This window comes from Ruditapes philippinarum, unplaced genomic scaffold (genome assembly GCF_026571515.1).
Source record: "Ruditapes philippinarum isolate M1 unplaced genomic scaffold, ASM2657151v2 ctg2121_1_1_1_1, whole genome shotgun sequence".
NCBI lineage: Eukaryota > Metazoa > Mollusca > Bivalvia > Venerida > Veneridae > Ruditapes > Ruditapes philippinarum.
In genome coordinates, this window is record NW_026863826.1 from 13,866 (window position 1) to 40,305 (window position 26,440).

The 26,440-nt window shown below is 31.2% G+C and overlaps 1 protein-coding gene across 1 annotated transcript in view; it reads left to right on the forward strand.

Annotated features, from left to right (window-relative positions):
- The window catches only part of LOC132723428 (kinase non-catalytic C-lobe domain-containing protein 1-like), a gene marked incomplete at its 5' end in the record, with an annotated part of 45,224 nt that overhangs the window by 13,323 nt on the left and 5,461 nt on the right, over positions 1 to 26,440 (forward strand). The window contains 17 exon segments of the mRNA XM_060708155.1: positions 1,652 to 2,547; positions 4,770 to 4,884; positions 7,135 to 7,271; positions 7,625 to 7,783; positions 8,752 to 8,829; positions 9,273 to 11,055; positions 12,825 to 12,972; positions 13,953 to 14,739; positions 15,192 to 15,357; positions 15,935 to 16,026; positions 16,538 to 16,743; positions 17,386 to 17,496; positions 18,619 to 18,645; positions 22,782 to 22,926; positions 23,296 to 23,436; positions 24,526 to 24,552; positions 26,010 to 26,225. Of these exon segments, the coding sequence (XP_060564138.1) occupies positions 1,652 to 2,547; positions 4,770 to 4,884; positions 7,135 to 7,271; positions 7,625 to 7,783; positions 8,752 to 8,829; positions 9,273 to 11,055; positions 12,825 to 12,972; positions 13,953 to 14,739; positions 15,192 to 15,357; positions 15,935 to 16,026; positions 16,538 to 16,743; positions 17,386 to 17,496; positions 18,619 to 18,645; positions 22,782 to 22,926; positions 23,296 to 23,436; positions 24,526 to 24,552; positions 26,010 to 26,225 (5,234 nt within the window).

The following is a 26,440-nucleotide window of genomic DNA, read 5'->3' on the forward strand; positions in this document are numbered from 1 at the left end:
TATTAAATTGTATTGACATGAAGATAGATAAATTGTTTATCATAGTGACATATACTGTTACAACATACAATATGAATATATGAATATAGTTTTAAAAAGTAAATAAATAAGTCAACACCCGGCCCTATGGGCCTATAACAATGGGCCTGTAAGTCGCCTTAAATAATAGAAGTAAATAATTTTACACCTGCTGGTACTGAAACATTTCTTATTGAATGTACAGCTGTGTGGGTCATCTTTTGTATCAATTAGTACAGTTATAATGATTTATAGTATTTGTATGGAAGTCAAAATACTGCTTTGTTTACATTTTGCTATCTCTATCACAAATTAATTAGTTCATATTTGAGGCAGGTTTCTTTAAGCAATCAGCATCTTACATGATGTTGTTCATCCATCATGAATTACAATATTATAAAACACATGTTCGCCCTTTCTTCAGGAAGAGAAATTTACTCATTTCTTAGGCCTAATGTGCCTTTAATTTTATCCTTTTGGTATTTACATCTCTTTAATTAATGATTCAGACAGTAAGTTCTTAAATTGTGAGCACAGGAAGTTCTTTATAGAACAGGATATTATTTATACATGCAATTATTTATACATACGGTACAATGTCTTGTATATAGATAGCAAGAATTAAGATAAAAGAGAATAGGTTATTGACATTATAGAATTGAAGTGCAGGTCTTCATAATTTGTTATCTAAGATGCTTGGTGATCAATAATCGACATAAATTATTGTAATCAATGATGTTTCAGCAAAAAAAAAAGAGTAATTGATGAATTAAGTATGTATTTATAAACTTAATTGACAGGTTTGATTGTAAAATGTGTGCAGGGTTATTTAATTAATTAATGACAATACTTTTGATGTTTAAATTACAAATTAATGTGTTATTGATGCATGAATATCTTAAACTAATGTGAAATTGTAATCAGATGGCAAAACTATAATGTTTTTTACTTCTTATTGTAAAAACATAATTATACATCAAACATCGCAAAACATTATTAATTTCTTTTTTAGTTGCTATTTTTAATGACAAGTTGTAAAGTTTGTAAGAGGGGATTAGGAGTGTCAGTTTCCAGCCGAAGTTTTACTTGATTTACTGGCTAAATAAAACTTTGCCAGGCAACAAAAAATCTTACAATATGACTAGACATAATTGAGACATAGTATCAGTCTAGTGGGTAATTAAGCAAAATAGAAGCTTATCTTTGAGAATTGTTAAACAATTTATAATTTTGATACTCTGTTAATATGACTTTTTGAAAGATTTGGCAAGACTCTGTTTCACATTGGGTTTTATCCAGTAAAACTTAATTATATCAAATATTGGCAACTCGACAAAATATATTTTTAAAATGAACAGAATGACACAACAGAACAAAACACAATTATGTTACTTTTTAACTATTTTAAAACTTAATTTGTAGGGATTATTTTCTGTATTGGTAAGCTGTTAGCTGTTTTTGAAATTGCTTTTGTATACTTTCACATAATTATATGTTATTAAAACTTTTTAAAATTTAAATAGAAACTTTTCTTTTTTTTCTGTAGAAGTTTAGATTAAGGCATAAAGATTTGCACATTTTCAACTGTTGTATGTATATTTTCTTTACATTTATTTTATACTCTGCATTTTAGATACATATGATGACAACACTCAAGCCACTGTTAGTTATGCAACAGATCTCGGCATTTCACCAGATGCTGACTCGTATATACAGTCGGAACAGGGAGATGCTACTTGTTGCGATGATATACCAGATCTAACGGAGGACATATCGCAAGCTGAATCTCTGCCATTGTCAGAACAAGAAACTGTATTGTCAGAACAAGATACTGTTTTGTCAGAACAAGAGACATTGATGTCAGAAATCGGCACCGTGATTGTAACTGAAACTGCAGAATCTCATGACGATTCCTTGCCACTGAGCGAAGAACAGGAAATGAATCGTAAACAAAGAAAAACATCTTCCTCGTCAAAGCAAGGATTGAGTGGAGGCGAGTCTTTCAAACATAAAGAAAATTTAGATACTTCAAATACTAGTAGTAAACAAAAACCTGCTCTTCCAAAGAAACCTGACATTAATTTAAACGAACCAGGATTAAAATCCAGTGTTGCAAATGGAAATACACCTAAGAAAACTCTAGTTCAAGAATTAGTGGTGTCTGAATTATTTAGTGAGAGTGAATCGGATCAAAGTCGGAAAGATTCTGATAGAAGTATACAGGATCGTAAGCAAAAATTGTTAAATGGTTCAGCAAATAGTTCTGACTTGACGAGAACAGATTCAAAATCAAAAGATTCAGGGAGTAATGGTTCTAGTTTGAATAGCAAGGAAATGAATAAAGACAGCAATCAAAATATAACTTATTTAAAATATGAAGATAAAACTTCGAAAGAAATTAAAAATTCATCCCAAAATTTGACAGGGATGTCCGAAAAGCAGACAGAAGCAGGGGGAAATAATAAAGAGAAATCCGACTTGTCTAGTGAAAGTTGTAATTCTAAAAATAAAAGGAATAAAAGGAAACAGGTAAAAGTTAATTTAATAATAAATCAATGCAAAATTTTTTTTGGATCAGATTGTAAACAAGTATATTTTACGCTTAAACTTTGAGCAAAATCTTTAGTTAATGATTTTTTGCTCCAAATTTTCCTAAAACATCATACAGGTGTAAGCTACAACAAAATTATAAGTGTTGCCATAGTGCCACCAACAATAATTGTGTCTGCATCTGTTATGCAAAAACAATATCCTATCTATATTATCTATACTTAACTATTTTAAAATGGTTACGTCTGCATAGGAACACTGGAAAGGGACCACAGTTTGCTTCTTGTAAAACATTTTGGCCCTAAATAATCTTTTCTTGTTATTTATGCCTATAGCCTTTGAGAATATATGATCAGATATTTTAATTCTTTTTTTAAATTTAATGATATATCTAACCCTTTATCTGCTGTAACCAAAAGTGATGAGCTTTGCAGCCATAATTGGGTCAGACTAACCTGCACACCAATGCAGTCTGACCAGGCTCTATACAGTAGGCTGATAATTTTTTTAATTTTCACCCCGATATCATCAAAATTGATTATGGACAGTTCCAAAATTGGAAGAGCTGAACAAATCCATGTAATAATTTCAGCAAATTAGGCGGTTCAAAACAGACCAAACAGGGAAATTGATTATACTTCAAATTTACTGCAATGTTAATTGTTTGCCAGTACAAAATAACAAACACCAAAAAGAAAAAATACAGCTCTATAAAATGGGCCAAAGTTAAGAACTCTGAAGCAATTTTGGATGACATAAACTCGAAAGTTTTAGATTTAGATTTGTATGTGGTTGATAATTATCTATTTAGGTGAATACCAGTACTTGTCACCTTTGCATATATAACCTTATTTACTTCTATTTCTCTATCAATGTTTAATGCTTACAGAAGGTATTTTTAATTTCACTCTTTATATGATTTCTTAAGAGGGAGAATAAATTCTCACAATCACAATGCACAGTTATATTGAACTATGCCACTTTTCCTTTTTTCCTCATTGAACGATTTCATTCTACTTGAACTGTAAAAAATAAAAAATATCGACCATGTAATTGTAAAACTGAAGTGCTTTTTAATTGCTGCAATTATATGGTACTTAACAAAAAAAGAATAGAAAGAGGAAAAAGGAGCAAATATAACATGCAAAATTATATTAAAGTTCCTTTATGAGTATTTTTAGAGACAAATCTTCTATTATGAAGATCAATGTTGAGAATATTTATAAAAGGCATTAATTTTTAATCTTAACAAATATTAGTCTAAATGGATGGGAAATAGCCGTTGTCAAACAGAAAAGTTCCCAAGACTGGCTTTTATAAGGGTGCAATTTTATAAGTCGTTGATATTGAATTGAAAAAGTGTATTTATGAAAAGAAGCTGAGGTCATTGACATTTTAAGAATTTTTTTTGTGTGTATTTAATTTATATGTTTATATTGATGTGTGCTTTAGAAACTTTTAGTGAGCTTAAACTTTCTGGCATATACTGTCTCTCACTTGATATTTATAAGTCAAAGAATAAAGACATTTTTATGAGAATTCAGAAAAAAAGTTGTCTATTTGGCAATCATGATCTCAACATTAATAAAGAATCAAGATCTTTTTATTTGCATTATACACTATTACATTATGCTTTCATGCACTAAGAGTATAGAGGTTTAGCGACATAGTCTTCGGATATTATACCAAGAAATTATCTTTTAAAATAATTTACATATTGTACATATTTTACCATATAATGGCTGGTCAGTATTTTTAGGTTGACTATTTGAATAATAGTGAGAGTTATTGTACTCATCCTGGCGTTGGTGTCGCTGTTACACTTTGGTTAAGTTTCTGTGTATGAGTTTGTATCTCTTAAACTGCAGAAGGAAATGGATTGAATTTTCATACACTTATTTGGGAGCATGATTGAAGGTCACTATTCAAGGCCCATAACTCTTAACATGGATTTTGACAAAATACTGGCACTTTTGGAATTTATAAATACTACATAATCAAGGGTCTTCAGTTTTCCTCACAAGCACTGAGAATGTTCCCCAGCCGACTGTTATGAATAATATCAGAAACTTATTTAAGATTCTCTTTAGATTTCTATGGCTTTAAATTTAAAAGAGGTCAGGAAAAGATGAACAAAATGTCAGATAAAGTTTAATAAGCTCTTGAAAGTGAATTAAAAACATTTTATGACTTTATTTTAGGGATTGACAGTGTCTGACATATTGGACGCCTTAGATAGGAACCTTTCAGAATCAGAGTTATGGGCCCTGTGTAAAGAAGGAACAGCAGCATTACAGAGGAAAAAGAAACATTTACGTAAATCCATCTTTTATTTTGTTGGTTGCATAACTTTCATCCATATCTGTCTGGCCATGTGCAAAAATGACTTATGTTTATTCTAATTTTGAATTATTCATTTAAAGGAACTCCACTGAGGTCTGAAGGCCTAAAAAACAGAATTTGAAAATCTTAGAAATTTTAAGTGAAGCACTTAAAATGGAAAAGTCTGTAAAGGGGAAGAAGACAGAAATATACTACAAAAACCTCAGTAGAGTCCCTTTAATATATCATGAACATTAAGAACAAAGAACTGAAATTGACACTTTTCTTTTTATTCTTGTAAAATATAAAAGTTGATTCTTGTTCAGCTCTACTGCCCACAGATGCCTGAAATAAAGCAACTGCCACCAAGGGGCACGTAAAGTCTTCCAATAAAGGTGGAAAGGAGCCACCCTATGACCTAATCTGACATATGATGTGGCTCAAAGCCTAACCATGAATCCGTTAGAGAACAAACAAAAAATAAACAAATTCAGTGGGTTTATCTATTCTTTTTCATTTTTCTTTCTTACAAGATTCTTACATTTAAAAAGATGAAGGTTTCTAATTATTAGGACTAAAAATTTAAACAATACTCTCTTGGTATTATTGGTATTATTTATTTTTCACTGGATTATGGAAATGTATCATTCTTACTCAATTTTTGATGTGTACAAAAATAGCTTTTGCTTAACCCATTACGCGATATACACGCCTTTTAACGCCTTTTTCACCCCCCCTTATTGTTGTCTCAAATGGTGAAAAAATGCCTTATTTAGGATCCCAACACTTCTTTTTGTTTGAGAAATGTTGCTAAAAAAAGTGACCACTTTTTCGGCGCGGCCCCCCAACCAAAAGATACATCAGGGGGTTGCCAGAAGGGGGATGTGCCCCCTTCTGTTTGGGGGGTTTTAAGGGGGCGGCAGTCCCCCTCATCGCCAAGAAAATTTTGAACTTGTGAGAGGCTAAAAATGAGCCTAGATTGATCATAAGGTAACGTGTAACCAACGCTGAAAAGCATTTGACTCTATCTCAATCCATTGAGAAGTTGCAGCACTTTGAAATCAATTTTGATGGAAAAAATCAACGCAAAATAGTGATTTTTGGCAATTTTGTGATGTCTCCTCGTTGCCATGGTAACAGAAAATTTAAGCCTGAGCATGTTGTTGCAAGGGTAATGGTCCAGTCAACATTTGTGCCAAGTTTTAATTAGTATTGAAGCAGTTTTTATAGTATTATAGCAATTTGAACTTGTTAAACAGGAGAATTTTCAATGAAAACAGCCATTTTTCACAAAACGCTCATGAAGTAATGGGTTAATTTGTAGCATATTAAAACCAAGTGGTCATTTTCTTACATTATTTAGCAGATTAAACATTTGTCTTGGAGATTATGTTATTATGAAATAAATTTATAATACATGAAAGCACTAGTATAAGTGAAACTAAATGAAGAGGAATAAATATTTCAACAAGTAATGGACTTCAATATTTTCAATACAAACAAAACCTTGTATTGATCTAGTTAAAATATTGGAGCTGACAGGGTGTCCGATTGGTAATAGATTAGAAGGCAGGACTCACAGTCTCTTTAGGGTTCAAACCTTAATTAGAACCTGATACTAATGTAAAAGTGAAATCTTATGTAAATCACAACTGAATACCATTTTCTTAGTTTTTAATACAGCATTGTTTATTTACCTACAGAAATAAAAATATCAACAATAAGACAACAAATTATATCTAGGAGCTCTTATATTTGTTCTTTGCTTGACTGACCTGGTGGCCTGATAGATTCAGTACTTGACAGCTGTTGAGGAGTTTTTCATCATATTCAAAATGTCATGTCAGCAAACATTATTCACCTACCTCTGTGCACTTATATTTTTCAAGTGATGAGGCTATCCTTAATTGTCTTAGAGTAAAAATATGTGTAAGATAGGCTGTTTAGGGGTATAGATGCTTTTTACATAGCAATATAAATTACCTCTCCTGGCTGCTATTTTAGGGGTCATTTCCAATACATGTGCTTAGGATAAAAATCTCTCATTATTCTGTCATCTTCATGAAAACTGATAAAAAAAACTTTTTACGTATTGGTTCTGTAATAATATTTTGCTGCATACTGTATAAAAGAATTTGAAATTTCATGTAATTAAGTTGGCTGTTTATATTGAGTTTTTTCACATTTTGTGAATTATATTAGGCTTGGGTCTTATTGATATGGAATCTTATATAATACTTTCAGCTGCATACCTGTCACCAGATACTCTGGTTATAAGAGAATCTGGTAACGTCTCGTTTAAGGCGATTCCCGAGGAGAAACCATTAGAGGTGATATTTATGGCGCCAGAATTACAGAAGAAAGGAGAGCTGTCGGAAAAGGTTTGTTTTAACATTGGGTTATCTAAATTTGATATTGTCCCTGAATAGACAAAATATTTGTTTATGTTCTTACATCTTAAAAGTGACAAGGCGCTTGAATGATTCAATGTTAAATTCTCACCTTTTTCAAAATGCATTCTAAGATGTCTAATTCATCTGTTGACAATGATTTTATATGATAATGAAAAATTTAAGAATTGGCAGAAAAAAAAGTTTTTTTTTTTTTCTATTTTGTGATTATGATTTCTGCAAGTGTCAGGAGGTACTAACTGCTCCAAATCTGTAGTGAGTCCTATACTTATAGAAAAGGCAATTAGTCAGAAGGTTAATATGAATGCCCTTTATATTTTCAGACCTGTCTATTTGGACTAAGTGTAACTCTGAGATGTGCCGCAGGGAAGAAATACTCTTCAGTGTCAGCCATGAGTGTTAGCTCAGACCTAAAAGATCTTCTACAGTACCTCGCTGATAGTAACCCTGTAAAACGTCCAGAGCTAGTCGATATTGCAAAGGTATAATTATAGTTTATATAAGATAGTTTAATGTTCTTACTGAATTCATTTTTGGCTTGACTATATGAAAAAATAATGGTTCATAATTCCAGTATGTATTTTCACTGAATTATTTCCCTTTACTAACACAGAAATTACCCCTTGGCTTTTGTTTAATTTTTATCAAGCATTGAAATTAGTTAAGAATTTAGTGCATCTCTGTCTGATAACTCTTTATTTTAGAATATATATACAGAGATATGTTCTTAATAAGTTAATAGTAAAAATATCTGAGACAGTATAACATAAGAATGTCGAAGACTGACTTTAAACTTGCTGAAATTCCTAAATATATTAGTTCAGCTTTCATTTTTAAAACAGTCCATTTTCAAACTGGGGATAACTAGATTTAAATTTGAGTTTAGTCAATACTATAGAGCCTGGTTAGACTGCACAATAGGCAGGCTGGCCTGAGCAAAGGCTTGTTTTTGGATCCAGCAGGTTAAGATTAACAAATTACCATACACAAAACATCTTTATCATTTTTTTTGTCAAGAAATACAAAGCAGATTATTAGGATTGCTCCTGGATGGATAATCACATAAACAATTTAAGATTAAAAAATCTATGTATATATCATTTTGCCATTCCTTTTTACATGACTGTGAAATGAAAACACTTAAATATATGTTCTTACAAAGAACTATAATTTCACTATCCACCAAAAATGGCCCTGTCTCAGATATAAATAAAAATCTGAACGATAATAGTACAATGTGGTTACCTTTTTAAAATGGTCCGTTTTAGGCAACTCTGGTTACTATATGACATCACAATGGTGTCTTAATTAGAGCACCTGTTATTTTAATTAAATCCCCAGTTTGATGACAATTTTCATATATTTCTATGAAATAGTATCTTTGACTGATTTTAATGCATAATAAAGCTCACTGTGTATTACTTATATCATGTAATTTTATTCATTATAGGTATGCAATGAACACATTAATGGGACAAGCTCAGATAGCGTTTGCAGTAAACTATTCCAGGAGGCTTATCAGGCAATGGTATGTTGTTGTTTTATGTTTCTTTATATGATACAAAAATATATTTTTAAAAATACAGTGTCACCACTACAGAGCAACATTCTCAAGAGCAATCACCTCTTTACAACAACAGTATTATATTTCCCTAAGCAAGACTTCATGGTAGATTTAATCTCTTTATAGGAATACCTCTATGTTTGTCTTGCAGCAGGTGTTGCACTTTAGATGTAGTTATTATAATAATTATGTAATTTAATACGGTCAAATGATATATTAAATTATTATTTTGTGCATTTAATATGTTAATTTAACTTTATGATCCATATCATTTTTTTTTAGAAAATAAAATCTAGGTTTGGTATCTAATATAACTGGGACTGTGACAAATCTATGTTTAAACAGTTAACTTTATAAGCTTTTGATATCTCTTAGCAATAATGGATTCATTTTTGTACAAATTGTAGAATGATAAAGAAGAAGCCACCCAAAGACAGCAGAAACTGGCTCAAGAGTCTAAACCAGAGATCTCTCAAACACCGTCAGCATTTAAACCTGCAGGTGGCTCATCTTTCCAACCGGTCAAACCGGCTCCTGTTGCACCAGTGGGCATAGTCTCTGGTGGAGCATTTTGTCCTGTTCCAAAGAAAATAAGCCCAAAGGAAAATACAGTTGCAGAACCTAGAATACCAAGTGCTTTCTCATCACCTGCCACACATTTTAAACCAATCATATTGCAGCAGACATCAGCCAATGAAAAACCTGCTACTGTGCAAGAGGAGAAAACAAGTAGTTCAAAAGAAAAATCTGCCGCAAAACCCTCAGTTCAAACTTCTCAGCCGCAAAAAAAGCAAAGCCCAGATCCAAATGCTGATAAGGAGAAGGAAGTAGTGAAAAAACTGAAAGAATTGAAAAAGAATTTAATGAAACATAAACAACCATCTATGGTTAAAGAAATAGAAAATGAAGATAAAGTGGCAGATGTGTCAAAGGAAAGTAACAGTAAAAGCTCAACACCAAATAAAAAATCCTTGCCACCTACGCCAAAGAAATCAAGTTCCAAAAGCAGTGACAGATCAAAACGCAGAGGTTCAAGTGGTGCTCTTGATGCTTTATTGAAGGAAATTCAAAAGCAGGGCAATGTTCCTGATACTCATTCGCTTGCTTCTGCTATAGCAGGGTTCCTACAAAACCATTTAAATCAGGGAGATTCTTCTGCAAAAACTGAAAACCAGTCAAAAAATACTGGTGACCTTGATATGACAGTGACATCTGCTCAAGCTAATCTAGGTCAAGGTCAAGCATTACAAAATTTGAATATCCCTTCTCAGTATCATTCTCAGTTGTTAGGACAGACTATGACATTACCTGGGATGCAGTATGGTGGAAATGTTTACTCTGGTCTTCCACAGTTTCAGTTCCAACAAGACCCTGTGACTGGATTTTTACAACTTGTCCCTGTTGTTCCTATACGGCCACAAAGTGTGCATAGTAATAGTGGAAGTGTACATAGTGCAAGGGATTTTACTTCACCCAATGGTTCTAGTTCAATGATCAAAGATATAAATAGTCCAGAAATGTCTCCTAAAGCTTATCATAATCAAAGTGATTTAAGCAATCAGAGTGCAATATCTGACCCTTCGGGGTCAAGGGGCAAAGTTCCCCATGGTAGAACTGCTAAAGACTTAGTGCAAAAGACAGCAAACATGCGTGCCAAAAACTTAGGCCGTCCTTCGCCATCTCATCTACTGAATGTTCCGAGAGAAGCTGGGGGATTACAAAAGTGGAAATCAGATCATGCTTTAGATCGTGGCGAGCCACAATTCTATTCAGACAGTGAACGATATCACAAGCATGGTTCATTTTCTAGTCTTTCATTCCAAAACAAACTTTCAACCGGATTTGTGTATGATGATTCAATGTTAAATACAAACAGAAATGTTCAAATGTCAGGATTTTCACGTCCTAATGGACGTAATTTCCGCTCCCCGGAAGATATTCATAGACACAATATTAACTCCACGGCTTCTTCCCCGTCCCCGTCAACACATGATAGTGGGATAGGGGGAATGAATCATGGTTTATATCGGGGCAATGTGCCAGGATCTGATGCTTCTCTAATGGACAGGTTATTAAATAGTAATGTGAATGGAAAACAACAAAAAATTCTGGGTAAAATTGTTCACCTCCTTAGAGAAGAGTTTGCCTTTGATGGCTACATGGAAAATGGCGTTGAAGATTTAGCTATGGGTAAGTGTTGTTTGACCTGTCCTATTAAACTTCTATTGTTCATAAATTATTTTGTTATTGTGCCAACTGAAAGGTCAAAACTACAGTCCATATATCTGAATCAAGGCCATTGGTATTTAACTTTGTTATTTCTTTAATTTATTGTTCAGTAGTTGTGGAAAATGTCTAAATGTGGAAATGATAGAAAAATACTGTTTTATATTTTAGTTTCCTTTTGCTTTGCAGATGAGAAAAAGAATATCTCGCATCGTAAACAATATTCCTTGAAATTTCAATTTTCATCACAATGTCAAATTTTTATTCAAAGATGAAAAAATGTAGTTGACTTTTGGACATAAGGATTATTTAGAGAAATAAATAATCATTTTACCTTATAATTATGATTTTTACAATACATAGCGGCATCCTTTTACCTTTCACTTGTTTGAACCTAAAGTAATTTACATGTATAATGAATCAATTAAATTTTTCATTTGAGCTGTCTATTTCAAAGTAAAAGTTGAGCTATTTTGATCACTGTGCAGTGTTGTTATCATCTTGCAAAAACTTTAAATTGCTCAATTATTATCAAGTTATTGAAACATTTTATAAGTTATCAACATGAAACTCAGAATACTCGCTTATCATGACAAGGTGCAGTTGTTAGACAAGAGACATAATTCTGAAAGCTACTTTTTTGGAGTTATTCCCCCTTTTATCTTGGAATTTTTGTCAAAATTGGTTATTGATAATTTTGCTCGTATAAAAGACGAGCATGAACACTGCATGCTGTGCTCTTGTAATAAGTAATACCTTTACAATCTTCAACAACTTTTTAAAAACTAATTGTTATATAGATGTATAAAACATACTCAGTATAAAATTTTTTAAATCATAATTTTTAAAGAACCAAAAAAAAAAAAAACAACAATGTTATGCTTACTTCAGAAATACAAAAGTCAATTTTATCAGTTTGATATAGATGCTTGCATATAGGAAACATCAAAAGAAAAGCTAATGTAGTCATTGAAATGCAGAATAACACAACATAGCTTTGATTAATCTGAACTATGTGAAAAAGTTACAATAACCGTTTAGCTCTTTAAAATTTAAAATTTGTTTTAAATAACTTATTTATTTTTAAAGCTTCAAATGATTTATTGATTTAATTAGCTTTCTGGAGAAAATTGTAAATTATTTTTGCTGTGCATAGACATTTATTTCTAATGAATTGCACATTTAACTGTTAAAATGTACATTTTTCACCCTCAAGGGGAGCGGTGGCCTAGTGGTTAAGGTGTCTGCCTCTCAACCCAGGTATCATGGGTTCAAGCCCTACTTGGGTCACACCTATGTTTCTTCATATGACACCAGTACTGGTTGGTTCCAGGAAGTGGACTCGAAAGTGATTAATATAAGTGGCAAGAACTTGTTTTGCAATCAACTTTAAATAAATATGTTTCAACTAAACTTTCACCCTCAAAATTTGCTTAATTTCCTCATAGTTTTGATCATGGTTCGCACTGTGTACTATTAAGATAGTACAATGTACTTTTTTTAAAATTTTCCCATATAAATGATGAATGGTATTGTTCAGATTGAAAGATGGACAAGTCCATTTCTGATATTAAGCGTTGTAAGGGTTAAAGGATTTTCAGTGTACATGTTTTTTTTTAATGTTATAGATTTCTATAACATGTATATTGTATCGAATTTAAAGATAATTTGATATATTTTATTGTCCTTTTAATGGAAATTATGTTAAATGCATTGTAATGTATATTTAACAGCTGAGTATATATCTTCATTGGGTGTGTTGAAATGGGAGACATTTAAGAGTGCCATCAGCGAGAAATACAGTGACATCTATTGGCATGATGAACTGTTAAAGAACCTGTATGCTGCAGTTAACAGTAGTCGACCTCCATCTGGTAACAGGTAGGCTATTCAGGCTTCAATTGAGCAAGCACAATGTATATCACATTGAACCAATGTAACAAATAGGCTCTGACATTTTATTAACATTTGTCCAATGTTGAACCAACAGTGAAAATAGGCCCTGACATTATAACAATATTGTGTCAATGTTCAACCATCATTCAAAGAAGCCCTTGACATTGTATCAGTATTGTTTCAATGTTGAACCGACCTTGAAAGTAGACTGTGACATTGTATTAACATTGCTTCAGTGTTGAAACAAAATTGTTTGCCTTCTCAGGAAAGAGCTAGTTTATGATGATGTAGTTCTTTTGATCCATTGTTTTACAATTTGTAATGCATTGACAATATTCACGTAAATGTACATTGCACTATTGAAAATCCATAAAATGAAGAAGGAAAAAAAAATGGAAAAGTCATCTTAAGATCTAACTGTACCAAGATTTTGTTCGTTAGTGACTTTGTAGACTTTGCACATACATTTTCAGTAATTTTCAGAACTTCATCAAATGACAAAAGGCAAAACAATGGTATGACAGATCACTATGATTTAAGTTTGTCATCATACATTTATACTCTCCTTTAACTTTGAAGGGCTGTAAATTTTTTTGAGAATTATGGGGAAAGTTTCATTCTCCATAAAAGAGTATGACAAAAAGATGCTAGATCTATCTTTTCAAGTTTTTTTCCTTAAGTTTGCATTGGTATGTTGGAAAGTTTCTGAAAGTGACTGTTGACAGATGAAACTTTTACCCTGCTTATAGCCATTAACCATGTATCCTGGGTGTAGACCAAGCTCATCCATTCAGTCTGATCGTGGTCTGCAGTGCTCGCTTATAAGTCAGTTCTTAACTTCTTATTTTCAAAATTTCTCTAAGAATGATGAATGGTTTAAGTCAATTAAAGATATATAGTCTGGTAATGGTATTGAGGTATTTATATACATATATAATGTTGATAAAACTGTTTTCATATTGTAGAGGAAATGCTAGTCACTCCCGGGGACAAGCTGGTCAAAGGAAGCAGAGACAAGCTGGCAACCAGGACGATGACTCATCAGGTCTCTCAGAAACTAATGATAGCTCAAGAAAGACAACTCATGATAGACTTCAACCACAATTGTCTCCCTTGCAAGGTCATCAAAGGTCAAATGCAAATAAGGTCAGTCAGCATGCTGACACTTCAGATTCAACAGACACAGAGAATTATGGGAAGAGAAGAAGGATAAAAACTAAACATGAGTTAGATAGAATGAAAAGTTCATCTAATAGTAATTTATTATTTGACAATTCTCAGCCAGGTGCTGAAAGTGTTAATAGTCAGCCATGTAATACTTCAAATAATGTTCAAGCTTCCAGTCATATTAACTTGCCACAAAACAATTCTATGAATAGACAGCTCTCTGTCGACAGTGTTGTTCCGTCTGCTAAAAATTCTCAAAATGTCTCACGACCATTGAGTCTAAACGTGTCACATGATTCAGCACAAAGTCAGATATTGAAACAAAATTCAGGGATAGTAAATGGGTCACAAGGTCAAGGTGATATTAATCAGAACACTTTAACAGTCCCAAGTCCGCAAAGGTCAAATGCCAAGGTCACAGGGTTGTCAAGAGAGATGAGTTTATCTTCACATAGTAGTAGTCAATCTGACCTAGTTAAAGATGGTGAGGGTGTTGCCATGGAGAAGAGAGGTCATGTGGTGTATCACTGGGCAATGATACAGTTATGTATGTCACAGGAAATGGAAAGATTTATGCAAGATATTGTAAGTTTATTTCTTTATCATAACTTTTATCTTTAATATTTCTTTAAGATTGAAAAATCAAGTATGATATTACTTTCATAGAATAATTTGCATTAATTTTTGCATTAATTTTCAGTTCATAATACATTTCTTTTTGTAACTTTGAGTTGCTTGTGTTCAAATTTCTATATGTCACTTGACCTTTTGAGGGAATGTCACAAAAAAGATATTTTGTAAAATGATAGAAAACAATCCAATTTGCTTAAAAAAGACAGAAAAATAACCCTATTTGCTTAAAATTATTATAGAAAATAACCCTATTAAAAATTGCTTAACAAAGAATAGAAATAAGCGTATTTATTGACAAAATGATAGAAAATAGCCCTATTTGTTTACAAAATTATACAGAAAAATAACCCTATTAGTTTGAAAAATAATTAAAAGAAACAACCCTATTTGTTTTACAAAAACAGGATGAACAAAACCATAAACTGCTGGTGTCAAAATTGGCGGCCCTGAGTCAGGAAATTAAAATGGAGAAACGTTCTAGGAAAAGAACTCAGAAATTCTACAAATCTTTAGTGGACACAAACAAAAACAGCACATTTGAAGTCTCAAAGAACGATAAAACAGTTAAAGGTAAGAAGTCAAATATTCCAATCCTGCCTTTCTGTAATATGAAAAGTTGAAAGTCTGAATGCATTTGTATATGACTTTTAAATTAAAGGGACTCCACTGAGGTTTTTTGACATAACAGGCCTGGAAATATTTTTACAAGATTTGTGTACCATTTGATGTAGGTCTACACCAAAACTTTGTGTGCAAATTTTCATATCACCCCCTCACCCTGTTTTCCATAATAATCATATTTGAACTTTTTGTCACTCAATCAAGCTATGAACCACACAAAAAATCGATAATCAATTTAATTCCGTGTATATTTCTTTTATTCTTTGCAGATTTTTCCATTTTAAATGCTTCACTTGATGTATGTCAGAATTTAAAATTTTGTATATTAAGTGTTTTTTTTTTACCTCAGTGGAGTTCCTTTAAAACTGAACATTTAATTGTTGTCAATGAAATCTATACCACAGCAATGGGGAGAACATCAACTTAGTTTGGTTCTTGTTCATTTTCATGAAATTTGACAAAATATTGCTTTTTATGCTATTTCTCTATATTTTTCTTGACATTTTTGTTGTTTTATACATTTTAGCTGAGAGAACACAGTTGTTACAGGTTGCCAAGGACATTACGGAGATGACTAAAAGAATTGTATTTATAGATCTCTGTAAAACACATATACAGGTATGTTATAGCTTACAGTCTGCAGCTTTAACTTAGACATTTAGATTTTCCACTTAATTTATAAAGGCATAAATAAGTGTTATCTTGACCTTTTGTTGACATTTTTTGTTCATCACATCATTTTCAATAAGGTCAATAATGGTTTGTTTTCCACATTTTAAATATAGAAAGTTCAATAAACTAACAGAATGTCTGACTTTGTTTGTCACATTAACTTTATTAAACAAACGATTTTGAGTCAGTGTAGATTTTATACATTTCTGCAACTTTAATTCTCAAGAAATTTTTCATATGAAAGTACATACAGAATGATGGCTTCAGTTTTTCATAACATTAATATAAATTTGCCGTCTGAATTCTATAATTATCACAGCTTTAAATCTCAAGAAATTCATAATAGAAGTACATGTACAGATGAGTTTAATTTTTCATAACATTAAAAGATAATTTATCACCTCTATGAAAATTTAGAAAACTGCGATTTCACTGTGTTCTTTTTTTTATGGTTCAGATGTTATTGGCGGAGCTTCAAGGTATAGATGTAAGCTATCTCTACTCTATAGCAATATGTGCTCCTGCCGAGCCACTTCATCTCCAGCCACGACCAGACAACCCCCTGCTTCAGTTCCAGACATTACGTGAACCCCAGTCAGGCTGTGAGATACAGGCTCTTCATGCTGGAACCCCTGAAGGGCTCATGGCTCACTTGTTTGCATCGTAAGTTATTTTCATCTCTTGTAAATTAAATTTTTGTTTTGATTGGTTGAGTTTTACGTCATATCAACACAGTATAGGGCATATGACAACTTTCCAGCTTTACCGGTAGAGGAAGATCTCAGTTGCCCCTCCTAGCATTATTTCATGCATAAACAGGCACTTGAGTAGAAGCACTGATGTTCTGATAGCTTCCTCACATGAAAGAATCCAAAGACCCTGGCGGGAATCGAACACACAGAGGTACAGGGCAAGTGATTAGAAGTCAACGACCATAACCACTTAGCCACAGAGGCTAAGAAGTAACAGCATGTATCATATACATTTAATAATTAACTTGTTTATAAAAATAACTGCATTGATACTGATGTTAAACCAAATTAAATACACTTTGTTTTCATTGGTTATGGTAATCATCAAAACATTTCTATATTGATCATTTGAAAATAAATGCTGGTAACATTTCAAGCATAATGATAGCAATAGTTTTGTAAAGATTGGTTTTTTGAAGCAGATTAATTTCTCCCTCCGTATAAGTGGACTATGTTAAAAATAGAGATTGTTAGCCTATTGACAATGGGCATATGAATCTGACTTTTAAGATAAGTTGCAAATTGATTTGAATTTGTATTGTATTTTTTTCAGAACTGCATTAAGTGATGGTTATATTCACCAGTTCCTATTTTGTTATCGTTATTTTACCACAGCAACAGAGGTTATGACCTTTATTATCAACAAATTTGACTCAGCAACAAAGTAAGTATTCTTAACTTTTCTTTAAGAAACCCTAAACTTCCCCATATTTTATCTATAATGAGTTCCTAAAAACCTTGATACTAATTATGTTGAAATATAATCATTCTTGTGTAAAGAACTGTTTGCTGAAGATATGTACATGTGTATTGAAATTTCTGACTCTTTCTTGTACATTTTGCCAAAAGAAGTTTTCTATGCCTGATAATTATATAATGCAAAAATTGTTTCCTTTGCAAAAGTATAATATATATAAACAAGAAAATTTTCTTTGCTTTGCATATTTACTGAAAAGCTTTTTAAATAGCAAGAAACATCATTATTTCATTAGAAGTTTTAGGCATTTCAGAAAATTAAGATTTCATATCCCCATATTGCAGAACCATAAGCCTTTTTTTAATTATAAATGTACATGTAGTTTTAGTTGCTAATGCAGTTTTAATTAAAGTGCCCATAGAGTAGTCTGATCAGTTTTAGTTTTTCTGTTTTTGTTGTTTTTTTAACAGTAACTGCTATGTTTGTTTTTCTTATTTTTTTTTAGAAAATATTTAAGTTGCATCATAAAATTGTATTTAGTATAACATTCTAGAGTTCTAGCACAAAATTTGAAGAAAAGTGTGTAATAAATATGCCCTTATGTTGTGTAGAATTCTATGATGATAACCATAATTTTCAATTATTTAACTGAAATTTAACTGAAATTTAACAGAAATGTAATGACCATTATGAGAGAATATTCTAAAATTACATTTCTAAATGGTAATATTTCAAAGAAAACAACTTAAGTCTTAGGTTAGATCTTATTAAAAGTGAATGATACAGAATATTTTTTGTTGACTTTTCTTACACAAAAGGTCTTAATCATATTAATATGCAATTTCATCTATTTCAATGTAGTAAAAATCAAAATATAAAATAGATTGCAATAAGACAAAATGATGACTAGTCTAAGGAGATTTTTCCTGGTTCCAACTTTTGTAAGAAATAATGTTGAATTTAAAGCTGAATTCCATTTTTTTTACATTGCTTTCTTCATTTAACATTAAATTTTGCTTTATGTATATGAAAACAGTTATGTAGAATGCATCTTTGACAAAACATATTTATTCCACCTTGTGCATTCAGAGTGCTTACAATAAGGTTAAAAAAGAGGTAAGGCTTAGAAAACATGCAGGCTTTGCTTAGCAATATCATATACAGGGCTTCGATTTAAAATTGTCCTCCAAATTTCTTTTTAAACTAAGTACTGTAATGACTGCCCCGGTAGTTTGATTTTCAAAACATGAATGTCATAAAAGTGACATCGCACTGGCATTTGAAAAACATAACTAAACAAGTTTCTCTTTAGGAAAAACAAATAACGAAACACAGAATTACTGAATCAGATGTATATTTTTACCCAAGAATAACTCTATCACACCGTTTTTTTTTTTTTTTTTGTTTTTTTTTGTCATGCATTAACATTTGTAGAGGACCTTTGGTCAATCAGTTCCAATGTCAGATACAAAAAACAGAGGGTTATCGAAGCCCTGATCATCTTTAATAATCATACCTGTAGCTTCACATCTGTAAACTATAATAATAATATATACTAGTAATTTATTGTATATGGGATTTACCTCTTTACTTCATGTCTTATCTTACGTCTGCAGAACCAAGTTTTTTTCTTTTTAAATTAATATAATGATTGTTGATGTCTTTATAGGAAATCTGTAATGACTGCACTGTAAAACAGTGTTTGTTGTACGTGTTTTTTTCTGGTCCTTCCGGATCATTGATTCTCATCACATTAAGTGTTGAGGATTGAGATCTGCTTAAGCTGGTGCTAGAGAGCGTGAGGGATGTTGCCATTTTTCATTATCCCTCATGTACAGACTCAATCAGACAGAGTCTGCAATATTCATGTGATTTTGTTGTGATTAATACTTCCGAAGGACAGCCTTTTTCCACACTTTTATATTAGTCTTCCAAAAGTGTGTATGAAAAATTTATTTGTATAAGAAAAATGAAAATTTTATATCCATAGGAAAAATACAATGTTATGTCTGTTAAGAAACTTATTGTCAGAAATTACTCTGTCATCATTTTGCAGGGATTTTTTCCCCCCAGATAACAATATCTTCAGATCAATTTCTCTAAAAATTCTATATGTTCATATCAACAAAATAATTACAGTGACCATTGACATCTTGATAAGAAATTAATAGGAACTATTCATGTCCCTAGAAAAACTTTTCACCAAGTTGTTTTGATAGCTGACTTGAAATCGCCTGTCCCTTGCTAATGTAGCTTTGACTTGGAAAGGATATTGAATTTGTTGCATGTGATGATGAAGCTGAATCCTTGTATAGTTTACAGAATGTCCAACAAAAGCACGTTTTACATCGGTGTAAGGTAGATTGTAACCTTTAATAATTTCCAGTGCACCATTTTCGTGACAGAGATCGAATGACCATACAGTGTTATAATCACTGTTATATGATAAAAAAATAAACAAAGGAGTCACATTGTTTTTACATTATGTGTAACAAAATAATATCAATATATTTCATCAATATGAAACAAGTCATCATTTGGTGCAGCAAATTGCTTGGTGAATTTGTTGTAAACCTGCTTGTTTTTTAATTAATTACTTTTGTGTGACGGTAATGTGTTGTCCTTTACACTGGTAATGTGTGGTATTTTACAATGGTTATGTGTGGTCCTTTACATTGGTTATGTGTTGTCTTTTTGAATAATAATTTCTTTTAAATTGCATCATCGGTATTCTATTTCTATCAAAATCCTGCCTCAATTTTTGCTTAAAAATTGATATCTTTCATGTAACATGTTAAATCTAATCTGTACTTGATAAAAGGAAATATAATTATAATTTTGTTTTTCTTTTTTTTTTTAAAAAAGAAGTCAAAAATAGTCTAAATAGATTCACTTTAAAGATTTATATGTCACGATGTACATGTATTACATAAATAATAAACACTGCATGATGTAGTCAAAGAATATGCTGGAAAACGGAAGGAGGAATTTATTATGTTACAAATTATATACAGAATTCATTACACAAAATGTAATAGTAAACTTTTTACAGCTTTATCTTTGGTGGAGGGCAGCTCTGTCTTTCCATACTTTTTTACTGCTTCCTAACCCTGACCCTGCTGGAACCAAAACTGATGAATGGACTGATCAAAGTTGAACTTTGAATGGACTGATCCAAGTTTAACTTTGAATGAACAGATCCAAGTTAAACTTAGAATGGACTGATCCAAGTTAACTTTGAATGGACTGATCCAAGTTTAACTTTGAATGAACAGATCCAAGTTAAACTTAGAATGGACTGATCCAAGTTTAACTTAGAATGGACTGATCAAAGTTGAACTTTGAATGGACTGATCCAAGTTTAACTTTGAATAGACTGATGAAAGTTAAACTTTGAATAAACTGATCCAAGTTTAACTTAGAATGGACTGATCCAAGTTTAACTTTGAATGGACTGATCCAACTTCAAATCAATTCTTTGTAAGCTATATTTAGTTAACTGACCAACTTTAAATTTTCATTTTTATATCCCCAAAATTGATAATGGACATTACCAAAAATGGAAGCTGGACATGTCCAGTTTAGAAATTCAGCAGGTACAGGGTTAATACATGTTTGCTTAGGTCATTTTATTGTCACATTTTCTATTTTCTTTCAAGGTTTCTTATAAATGAAGATGAATTTCTTAATTGTGGTATAAGGGATACAATATAGATTAACTACATGTATAATGTTTTTATACATGACACATTGCTATACAGACATCTTACACGGTTCAGGTATTTCACTAAAATACAGTGCAAGTATTCACTAAAATACAGTGTAGGTATTCACTAAAATACAGTGCAAGTATTCACTAAAATACAGTGCAAGTATTCACTAAAATACAGTGCAAGCATTCACTAAAATACAGTGCAAGTATTCACTAAAATACAGTGCAAGTATTCACTAAAATACAGTGCAAGTATTCACTAAAATACAGTGCAAGTATTCACTAAAATACAGTGCAGGTATTCACTAAAATACAGTGCAGGTATTCACTAAAATACAGTGCAAGTATTCACTAAAATACAGTGCAAGTATTCACTAAAATACAGTGCAAGTATTCACTAAAATACAGTGCAAGCATTCACTAAAATACAGTGCAAGTATTCACTAAAATACAGTGCAAGTATTCACTAAAATACAGTGCAAGTATTCACTAAAATACAGTGCAAGTATTCACTAAAATACAGTGCAAGTATTCACTAAAATACAGTGCAAGTATTCACTAAAATACAGAGCAAGTATTCACTAAAATACAGTGCAAGTATTCACTAAAATACAGTGTAGGTATTCACTAAAATACAGTGCAAGTATTCACTAAAATACAGTGTAGGTATTCACTAAAATACAGTGCAAGCATTCACTAAAATACAGTGCAAGTATTCACTAAAATACAGTGCAAGTATTCACTAAAATACAGTGCAAGCATTCACTAAAATACAGTGCAAGTATTCACTAAAATACAGTGCAAGTATTCACTAAAATACAGTGCAAGTATTCACTAAAATACAGTGTAGGTATTCACTAAAATACAGTGCAAGCATTCACTAAAATACAGTGCAAGTATTCACTAAAATACAGTGCAAGTATTCACTAAAATACAGTGCAAGTATTCACTAAAATACAGTGCAAGTATTCACTAAAATACAGTGCAAGTATTCACTAAAATACAGTGCAAGTATTCACTAAAATACAGAGCAAGTATTCACTAAAATACAGTGCAGGTATTCACTAAAATACAGTGCAAGTATTAACTAAAATACAGTGCAATACGAAAGTGACTAATCAACACATTTCATAGATTAAATATGGAAAGGGTTTTAAGGTTTTTAACCATCCAAAACAATCAGTCACTTATTTAGCAAAAATTATTTAAATATAGATAACTCTTTATTTTTAACTGAATTTTATTATGAGTACTGTACTAATAGGAGGTAATCAATGTTACTAAAATGCAGGAAAATTGCTGTTTTTACAGTACGTTCTTGATTTTAAAAGCTACAAATTATCTGTCAAGTCACTTAATATAATATTACATAATTTCTTATCTTTAATTCTATTGAATATTTCCAACATTTTTGGAATGATATTGGTTATGTAATTCCGATCACTTATGTTCACACAGGACTTCCTTTTTATTTAAAACGGAAGTAAAAATTGTTTGAATATAATCATATCTTGTCTATATGTACCATTCTCTACTCCAGATCTGGTTCAACAGAAACAAATATTTCCCGTCTAAAACAGAGGACAATAGATGTACTCCATTATTGGCTGGAAGGTTACTATAGCATTGACTTTCAGGGAAAACCTACTCTTGTTAACTTGCTAAGGTCCTTCATTAAAGATCATGTAAGTTAATAGCAACATTTATAGTTCTTTATTAAAGATCATGTATGTTTAAAAATATTTACAATTAATTGATTTGTAAAGTAAATCATGCCTGCCTCAAAAGAACGACATTATGTCATGAAATTTGGCCAATCACCTTCTCCTTTGGTCTCTGTGAATATCACATTAACCAGGTTCATAGACTTGCATATTCATCTCATCATCTACAATAGTAGTATACCAGTACAGGTTGGTTAAATGTACCAGAGATATAAGGCATATTCTGAAAGAATACATAATTATGTTGTTTGTATCAATATAATGATTTTTAGAATCTTTGTACAAAAATATTTTTATCTTTTATTATGGTTTTCTATATTTTTGCTACAGATCAATGATGAATCAGAGGGAGGTCAAAGTCTTTTATCATTGCTTAGCAACTGTTGCTCTGGCAACAACCTTGAACTTTCCTCAGCTGACCCTGATGAAGCAGAGATGCATTTCTGGCAGACAAGTGTCCCAAAGGTCAAGGTGAGATAATATTTAAATTAGACTGTCACATTTTCATTCTAGACATACTGACTCTATATTTGTGATATGATATTCAAGTTAGTCTGTATATCACATTTTTATTCTACACTTGTTCAATACTTGATGTATGATATTCAAGTTAGTTCATATATCACATTTTCTATTTTAGACTCAGGTACAATACTTGATATATGATATCTAAGATAGACTGTATATCACATTTCATTCTAGATTGGCTCATTACTTAATATTATGATATATAATTTAGACTGTGTATCAAATTTTCATTCTAGACCTATTCAAAACTTGATATATAATATTTAATTAAGTATACCTGTATATCACACTTGATTCTAGACTTTTTCACTTGAATTTATGAATATATCAATTAGAGACAGATATAATTTATAGATTTTACAGTAGTTAATTATAGTTATTCATAGGTTCATGAACAAGAACAAAGAACAAAACCCGTACAGTTAATAAAGATTATCCCTGCTATGTTCCTTTGTTTGGAATGTGCATGATATATTGTAATTATCTATCTGTAATATTAATGTTGTTAAATCTTTGAGAAGACAATACTACTATTTGAAATATAGGGAAATTTAACATAAACTTTATGATTATGAGAATTATTAGTTTTAATATTATTCAATGTAACTTAGTATCTTTAAAGAAGGCATATTTCTATTAGTTGAAAAAAAATGATAATCTTTTTAAACAAAGTTAGAATGAAGAAAAGAAAATAATTGAAATTTCTGTTATGATTCAGATGTGCAAAAAAAATTGGCTTTGACCTTTAGAAACATATTTATAACAAATATTTAAATATTTAGTGGAATTCATAACATTTTGTAGTTTATTTTAAGTTCCTTTGCACTTTTATTTTGACAATTTCTGCATGTTCCAAAAAGTGCTGACTTGGCAAATTAGTATTAATTTATATAAACATTATTTTTGTATGCTTTGATTGGCCAACACAAGACATGCATGCAGAATAGCTTATAACTATACACCTGCAAGCATTATTTATATTGTTTTTATTCTTTTCTATATCTATACATATATTTCTGACACTATTTTTAGCAACCCTTGACTGAGAAAAAGAAAGAGGTAAATCAAGCAAAACTGTAAAAATTAACTTTTTTTCCATAGTTGTCTTCCCTCATACTGCATGCAAACTTCATTGTATGTTGTAACAATTATTTTAACAACAATATGCATTTAAAACAGGTTCCTGTGTGTACATAGTAATTAATTAAAACAAAATGATGATTTTTAGTTGATGGCATGTATTGTTAATGTCGTTTCTTTCTTTTTTTCTTCTTTTTTTTTTTATAGAATTATTTGAATAATGACATATTTTTTTAGAGACATTGTTTATTGATGTAAGATTTTTTTTTCTTAATTCACACAACTTTTTACAATATCAATATTTGAATATTCAGTGATTTTACAAAGGTTTAGCTTAATTTAAATAAATAAATAAATATTTCAAATTCTTTTAAGGTTAAGCTTTCATACTTGCCAATTCAGATAGAATTTTCCAGCTCTCTTGTAATTGCTCAGCAGTCATTACTTGCCTGAAACAGTTACCTTTGAGCTGAACATTCTCATCTGTACCAGCATCTGGTGTTTGATGACTCCTTTTCTTGCATATTACATATCATAATAGATGTAGTTTAGAAAAAGAAACAAGCCCAAAAAACGAGCGAAAACAATGTCTTTATCTAGCACTATTTTCTTGTAGTAGTGTATGAATTTTTAACTTATGCATAACAAGGGCAAAGTGTTATCATTTAAAGTTTACTACACCTTGGGGTGTAGATAAAACATTTTCTGACTTTGTTTGAACACTTGAAATTCTAGTCTAATATGCAAGATAATTATCATCCTGTCACACATTTATTTAACTGCATGAACATACTTTTGCTGTCCTCTGCATGTTTAATTATTTTTCAATAATTTCAAGAATAATTGTTATAAAAATGATTAAGTCTTAGAATAAAATGCATATTGTAACTTTAAAACTGCCATAACCTTTTCCCATAATCTATATTATTAATATACTCTGCTTTTCCAGTAGTTATTGCATAGTTGTCTCCCTTGATACTATGGTGTCAGTAGTAGTAACTTCCCTTTGTAGATGTATTAAATGTACAAATGGTGGAATGGGTTATTGTAACTTAACATATTGTAGAATATTATTTATGTACTCAGTCTTTGTATTCAGTTCTTAAATATTTGCATACATTATTAAACATAAACATAGTTATCATTAACGTTCCTTAACAATATCTTAGACCTGATATAACTTTGCATATGAGTAAGTAAGAGAAAAAAATCAATACCAGAATTGTAAGGTTAAAATTTTCATAGCCATTTTTAACACAATTTCATACGTTTTTCACAAGTATATTCCGAAGAAATATTAACTTTTGTAAAACTGGGACTATTTTTCCAGCTAGATTATAAGCTTGAAATAGAAGAATTTATGATGAGAAATACAACATAGAAGTATCATTATTATATTTATTTTAAAATTCATCTTAATTATATGTCTTTTATAGTGGGAATCTTTCAAGGCTCTGGTACGTGGAAAATCTAGTGCTAAAGATAAAGCAGGAAAGGTCACAATATCAGCTGTGTGTGTTGAACGACGTCGTAGAAGCATGGAGAATCCTGACGCATTCCCGATAGTACAGCGAGGGCGAAGAACAGACATGTTTACCCTCGCAGACTATACTGCTCAAGGTCTTGCTGAACAGCTGTGCTTGATAGAACAGGTTAGATGTTTTACTCTTCTAGTAATTAACTGAATCTAATAGGCATATAATAGTTTGACTGTTAAAAGAAAAGTGTGGCTTTCTTACTTACAGACCTGTGTGTTGATGCCATATGCATCAAAGAAACATTTAGTTCAATTTACAATCAGTGAAGGTATTTACTTTTTATTGTGTCATGTCTTTGGGATTATACTTGTAGGTCATAATCTAAAGGT